General features: G+C 49.6%; 1 protein-coding gene across 1 annotated transcript in view; it reads left to right on the top strand.

Annotated features, from left to right (window-relative positions):
* The window catches only part of LOC106592024 (ras GTPase-activating protein 3), a 206,997-nt gene extending 201,657 nt beyond the window's left edge, over positions 1 to 5,340 (top strand). Inside the window, 3 exon segments of the mRNA XM_082970870.1 lie at positions 37 to 140; positions 931 to 1,114; positions 2,066 to 5,340. Of these exon segments, the coding sequence (XP_082826996.1) occupies positions 37 to 140; positions 931 to 1,114; positions 2,066 to 2,141 (364 nt within the window). The 3' untranslated portion in view covers positions 2,142 to 5,340.
* Positions 5,341 to 7,330: the final 1,990 nt, after the last annotated feature.

Here is a 7,330-nt window from a genome sequence, read left to right as displayed (position 1 = left end):
CCTGGTAATCATGATGTGGGTGTTTCTGTGTCCCAGAGGCCTGCCGGCCAACATTCAGCTGGATGTGGACGGAGACCGAGAGGCAGAGAGAATCTACTCCCTGTTCAGCACGTACATGAACAAACTGGTCAACATGCAAGGTCAGATAGACAGACTGTCTGCCCGTGTGTGTGTGTGTGTGTGTGTGTGTGTGTGTGTGTGTGTGTGTGTGTGTGTGTGTGTGTGTGTGTGTGTGTGTGTGTGTGTGTGTGTGTGTGTGTGTGTGTGTGTGTGAGTCTCTCTACCTCACCGTGTTCTCCCCCCCCCTCCAGAGGCCTGTGTGTGTGTGTGTGTGTGTGTGAGTCTCTCTACCTCACCGTGTTCTCCCCCCCTCCAGAGGCCTGTGTGTGTGTGTGTGTGTGTGTGTGTGTGTGTGTGTGTGTGTGTGTGTGTGTGTGTGTGTGTGTGTGTGTGTGTGTGTGTGTGTGTGTGTGTGTGTGTGTCTCTCTACCTCACCGTGTTCTCCCCCCCCTCCAGAGGCCTTTGTGTGTGTGTGTGTGTGTGTGTGTGTGTGTGTGTGTGTGTGTGTGTGTGTGTGTGTGTGTGTGTGTGTGTGTGTGTGTGTGTGTGTGTCTCTCTACCTCACCGTGTTCTCCCCCCCTCCAGAGGCCTGTGTGTGTGTGTGTGTGTGTGTGTGTGTGTGTGTGTGTGTGTGTGTGTGTGTGTGTGTGTGTGTGTGTGTGTGTGAGAGTCTCTCTACCTCACCGTGTTCTCCCCCCCCTCCAGAGGCCTGTGTGTGTGTGTGTGTGTGTGTGTGTGTGTGTGTGTGTGTGTGTGTGTGTGTGTGTGTGTGTGTGTGTGTGTGTGTGTGTGTGTGTGTGTGTGTGTGTGTGTGTGTGTGTGTGGAGTGTGAGTCTCTCTACCTCACCGTGTTCTCTCCCCCCCCTCCAGAGGCGTGTGGCAGCAGGTCGGTATACGACGGCCCAGAGCAGGAGGAATATTCCAGCTTCCTCATCGATGATCCTCGGGAAACTTATAAAACCCTGAAATCCATAATCTCCTCTGTTCAGACGCTGCAGCAGCAGCACACCAAGCACAGACGAGACGTGTTCAGGAAAACCAAGATCGGCAGCCAGTAAGTCTCATTGTACTGTCTGGGTCTGGTCTGGGTCTGGTCTGGGTCTGGTCTGGGACTGGTCTGGGTCTGGTCTGGGACAGGTCTGGGTCTGGTCTGGGACAGGTCTGGGTCTGGGTCTGGGACAGGTCTGGGTCTGGGTCTGGGACAGGTCTGGGACAGGTCTGGGTCTGGTCTGGGTCTGGTCTGGGTCTGGTCTGGGACAGGTCTGGGTCTGGTCTGGGACAGGTCTGGGTCAGTACTAACAGTCTAGAAGGGTCCATGTAGTGATGTTAAACACTGCAGCAGCAGCACACCAAGCACAGACGAGACGTGTTCAGGAAAACCAAGATCGGCAGCCAGTAAGTCTCATTCTACTGTCTGGGTCTGGTCCGGGACAGGTCTGGGTCTGGGTCTGGTCTGGGTCTGGTCTGGGTCTGGTCTGGGTCTGAGACAGGTCGGGGTCTGGTCTGGGACAGGTCTGGGTCTGGTCTGGGACAGGTCTGGGTCTGGTCTGGGACAGATCTGGGTCTGGTCTGGGTCTGGTCTGGGACAGGTCTGGGTCTGAGACAGGTCGGGATCTGGTCTGGGACGGGTCTGGTCTGGGACATGTCTGGGACAGGTCCGGGACAGGTCTGGGTCTGGTCTGGGACAGGTCTGGGTCTGGTCCGAGACAGGTCTGGGACAGGTCTGGGTCTGGTCCGGGTCAGTACTAACAGTCAAGAAGGGTCCATGTAGTGATGTTAAACACTGGGTCTGGTCCGGGACAGGTCTGGGTCTGGTCCGGGTCAGTACTAACAGTCTAGAAGGGTCCATGTAGTGATGTTAAACACACAGAATCCATACACAGTCACACACACACACACACACACACACACACACACACACACACACACACACACAGTCACTCTGTAATAATGTTCTGTAACGTTTCACCCTCCTGACCCCACCCCTCTTCTCTCTGTTCCGCAGGGAACATCCAATTGGAGACAAGAGTTTTCAGTGTTACATCCACCAGCAGTCTGAGAGCTCCACCTACTCCATCTAGCCCCACCCACCAACCACTGCCATGAAGCGCAGAGCTCCGCCCCCGATGACCTGAGACCTAGCAACACTTCCTGGTTACTCCGGGTCCACGGCTTCCCATGGTGCATCTTTCAGAACACGGACACTCAGAGCCGAGGTCAAATCGGGTAGAAGAGAGAGAGAGAGAGAGAGAGAGAGAGAGAGAGAGAGAGAGAGAGAGAGAAGGGAAGACAGAGAGAGAGAGGGAAGGGAAGGGAAGACAGAGAGAGAGAGAGAAGGGAAGAGAGAGAGAGAGAGAGAGAGAGAGAGAGAGAGAGAAGGGAAGGGAAGACAGAGAGAGAGAGAGAGAAGGGAAGAGCGGACATGAAGCTACTGCCCCACAGCGGACGTGAAGCTACTGCCCCACAGCGGACAGGAAGCTACTGCCCCAACAACGGACATGAAGCTACTGCCCCAACAACGGACATGAAGCTACTGCCCCACAGCGGACATGAAGCTACTGCCCCACAGCGGACAGGAAGCTACTGTCCCACAACGGACATGAAGCTACTGCCCCACAGCGGACAGGAAGCTACTGCCCCACAGCGGACAGGAAGCTACTGCCCCACAGCGGACAGGAAGGTACTGCCCCACAGCGGACAGGAAGCTACTGGCCCACAACGGACATGAAGCTACTGCCCCACAGCGGACAGGAAGCTATCGCCCCACAGCGGACATGAAGCTACCGCCCCACAGCGGACATGAAGCTACCGGCCCACAGCGGACATGAAGCTACCGCCCCACAGCGGACATGAAGCTACTGCCCCACAGCGGACATGAAGCTACCGCTCCACAGCGGACAGGAAGCTACCGCCCCACAGCGGACAGGAAGCTACTGCCACACAGCGGACAGGAAGCTACTGCCCCACAACGGACAGGAAGCTACTGCCCCACAGCGGACAGGAAGCTACTGCCCCACAGCGGACATGAAGCTACTGCCCCACAGCGGACAGGAAGCTACTGCCCCACAGCGGACATGAAGCTACTGCCCCACAACGGACAGGAAGCTACTGCCCCACAGCGGACAGGAAGCTACTGCCCCACAGCGGACATGAAGCTACTGCCCCACAGCGGACATGAAGATACTGCCCCACAGCGGACAGGAAGCTACTGCCCCACAGGGGACAGGAAGCTACTGCCCCACAGCGGACAGGAAGCTACTGCCCCACAACGGACAGGAAGCTACTGCCCGACAACGGACAGGAAGCTACTGCCCCACAGCGGACAGGAAGCTACTGCCCCACAGCGGACAGGAAGCTACTGCCCCGCAGCGGACATGAAGCTACTGCCCCAACAACGGACAGGAAGCTACTGCCTCAGCACATTCTGAAACAGTCTTATTTCATTGCTGATGTTTTTGTAATGTTTGATAACAAAATGGTTTAAGTGGTATATTCCTGATATAAAAACAACACATTCCTTTTTTGTATTTCAAGTCACACAGACCAAACTCTAGGTTGGAAGACTGTTCACTTGGGGTCACGTCCGACTATGTATGTGTTTAACCCCCCACCACCCACCGCAGCCCTCCTTCCAGGGAAAGATGATGACAGAGGAAGGAGACGGGCAGGTCATCAGTCAGCGCCAGCGAACATGAGGACGCGAGCTGTTCATCAGACTGATTAGTGCAGCCTTCATTTACAATCTGGATCATCCTGTTTTTAACTGTTAAGATTTGTAGTGTTTAATTCAGTACTCTGTCCCCGGGTCAGATCTCTGTTGCTTCCTGGTCTGTACCCTGTCCCCGGGTCAGAACTCCGCTGCTTCCTGGTCTGTACCCTGTCCCCGTGTCAGAACTCTGCTGCCTCCTGGTCTGTACTCTGTCCCCGGGTCAGAACTCTGCTGCCTCCTGGTCTGTACCCTGTCCCCGGGTCAGAACTCTGCTGCCTCCTGGTCTGTACCCTGTCCCCGGGTCAGAACTCTGCTGCCTCCTGGTCTGTACCCTGTCCCCGGGTCAGAACTCTGCTGCCTCCTGGCCTGTACCCTGTCCCCGGGTCAGAACTACTAATCCCAGTTGTTTCTGCATTCCCCCTGATTTCTCCTGCTGTGAATCTAGTTAATGGTCCGTGCCAGGGCCTATGGAAGGTACGGGCTGTTATGGTTCACTCTCTGCATTGTGTGAAACCAACAGAACTAACCCGGTGACTGGTTGCTATGTCCAAAACAACAGAACTAACCCGGTGACTGGTTGCTATGTCCAAAACAACAGAACTAACCCAGTGACTGGTTGCTATGTCCAAAGCAACAGAACTAACCCGGTGACTGGTTGCTATGTCCAAAACAACAGAACTAACCCGGTGACTGGTTGCTATGTCCAAAGCAACAGAAATAACCCGGTGACTGGTTGCTATGTCCAAAGCAACAGAACTAACCCGGTGACTGGTTGCTATGTCCAAAACAACAGAACTAACCCGGTGACTGGTTGCTATGTCCAAAACAACAGAACTAACCCGGTGACTGGTTGCTATGTCCAAAACAACAGAACTAACCCGGTGACTGGTTGTTTATGTCCAAAACAACAGAACGAACCCGGTGACTGGTTGTTTATGTCCAAAACAACAGAACTAACCCGGTGACTGGTTGTTTATGTCCAAAACAACAGAACTAACCTGGACATCCATTCTTTCTGTAGGTTGTGTGTATTGTTACGTACAGAGTCTTCCACGATGGCAGACAGTTAGTCTTCTATAGTCTGGCTACCAGTCTGGTTAGAGAACATTTCACTCCTATTGTCATTTGTTTCCTAATGGAAAGCTAGCTAAACAGACTGGTACCCAGTCTTGTCTTTTCCTACATCTATATTTCTGAACAAAGTCATCTGTGTTGCTGTGATATCTTTGTATATCTCCAAAACCACGACCCATTTAAAAAAAAAACATAATGCCAATTGCTACAAATGTGTATTTTCTATCTTTGTGGGTTTTTTTTTTTTAAATGTTTGATGCTCCTCGTACAATTGAGTGTAATATAACCCCTAATCCACCTTTACAATAAATTCCTCTTGTAAAACACCCCTTCTAAAAGAGAACAATTTATTTTGTATAAATATATCAAGAGCATTAATAAGAAGGTTTTATGTCTCTCTGTACAGAACAACTGAATGGTTTAAAATTAGTTTTTTTTTTGTTTGTTGTTGTTGTTGTTGTCCTGGAATAACTAAATGAAGATAATATTAATTCAAACCGCTTGTTGTCTGACTGGCTTTCATTCAGAATGTACGGAAGCCCAAGGGTTCATTCAAGGATCTGTCCTTTTGATTGGTCAAACCAAGACAGGGGGGCGGGGAAGCAGGAGTTGAAAGGTCACTGATGTGTGTATTGATGGTACTATTTGGGCCATAAACTCGCAGTGTGTCCCGTCAATGTGATAATTTTAAATGGAGTGCATGAGAGAGAGGCAGTGTGTGTGTAGTGTGTGTGTAGTGTGTGTAGTGTGTGTGTAGTGTGTGTGTGTAGTGTGTGTGTAGTGTGTGTGTAATGTGTGTGTGTAATGTGTGTGTAGTGTGTGTGTGTAGTGTGTGTGGATAGTGTGTGTAGTGTGTGTGTAGTGTGTGTGTGTATAGTGTGTGTAGTGTGTGTGTGTAGTGTGTGTATAGTGTTGTATAGTGTGTGTGTAGTGTGTGTAGTGTGTGTGTAGTGTGTGTGTATAGTGTGTGTAGTGTGTGTGTATAGTATGTGTAGTGTGTGTGTAGTGTGTGTGTAGTGTGTGTAGTGTGTGTGTGTGTAGTGTGTGCTTGTATGTATGCACTCAAAGTCCCAGCACTGCAACACAGGCAGGCAGCAGAATGTATGTTTGAAGTAGAACAGAGAGTAACAGTGCCCCACTCTGTTGCGAGATGCCTCCACCCCTTGACACCAGTGTGACGTGAACAACATTTGCGGGGTCAACAACAGTGGAATGGTCGGTTTGTCTTCAAAATAAAAGTCCCCCCACTGAAACAGATGGAAACGGATTCTATTTTTGGAATCATGCCACACTGGTACAAGATAATGCTAAGCAAGTTTGGAATGTTGTTATATGAATTCAACAAAAGACAATAATTATTTTTTAAAAAAATGCTGAAATTGTAATGTGGATGTATAGTCTATCAAGAGAACATCCCTGGTGTTTATCAAGAGAACATTCCTGGTGCTTATCAAGAGAACATTCCTGGTGCTTATCAAGAGAACATTCCTGGTGCTTATCAAGAGAACATCCCTGGTGCTTATCAAGAGAACATCCCTGGTGCTTATCAAGAGAACATCCCTGGTCATCCCTACTGCCTCTGATCTGGAGGACTCACTAAACAGAGAACATCCCTGGTCATCTCTACTGCCTCTGATCTGGAGGACTCACTAAACAGAGAACATCCCTGGTCATCCCTACTGCTTCTGATCTGGAGGACTCACTAAACAGAGAACATCCCTGGTGCTGATACCTCTGATCTGGAGGACTCAAATGGATCTATACAGACCCAGTGCACTACTTTTAGGAATATTTTTATATATTTATACATATATATATATATATATAAATATTACATTTATCAGCATTCCTATGATCTACTTCAATGTGGCATGATTCCACTACTGTCATCTGTTTGCATGTTTCAATCAGGGTGTCACGTCCTGGCCAGTATAAGGGTTAATTAGTATTGTAGTTTGGTCAGGACGTGGCAGAGGGTATTCGTTTTATGTGGTTCGGGGTGGTGTGTTTGTTAAAAGGGTGTTTGATTTAGTATTTCCGGGTTTTGGTTTATGTTTAGGTATTTCTATGTTTAGTCTAGTGTGTCTGGTTCTATGTTGAGTTAATTGTGGTTGGACTTCCAATTGAAGGCAGCTGTTTGGTGTTGCCTTTGATTGGAAGTCCTATATTAGTTGGGTGTGTTTGTCTTGTATTTTGTGGGTGATTGTTCTGTGTTGAGCCTATGCTTTGCAGACTGTCAGTTTATCGTTCGTTTTCTTGTTTGTTGTTTTTGTATTCGTTTTGATTTAATTAAATGTTCAAAATGAACACCTGCTGCGTATTGGTCTACCTTTTCCGATGATGATTTCGTTATATCGTCAGAAGACGAAGAAATCCCTGACACAGGGACTTTTATTTTGGAAGGTTAAACGCAGATTCCAGTATTGTTACCGACACACGTTCCTCCCCTCCCCCCCCCTCCTCTCCTCTCCTCTCCCCTCCCCTCCC

The sequence above is a fragment of the Salmo salar genome, unplaced genomic scaffold, assembly GCF_965601325.2.
Source record: "Salmo salar unplaced genomic scaffold, fSalSal1 ptg000055l, whole genome shotgun sequence".
In the NCBI taxonomy this organism is placed as follows: Eukaryota; Metazoa; Chordata; class Actinopteri; order Salmoniformes; family Salmonidae; genus Salmo; species Salmo salar.
The sequence above is the reverse complement of the archived record's forward strand: the minus strand, read 5'-3'. Positions and strand labels throughout refer to the sequence as shown.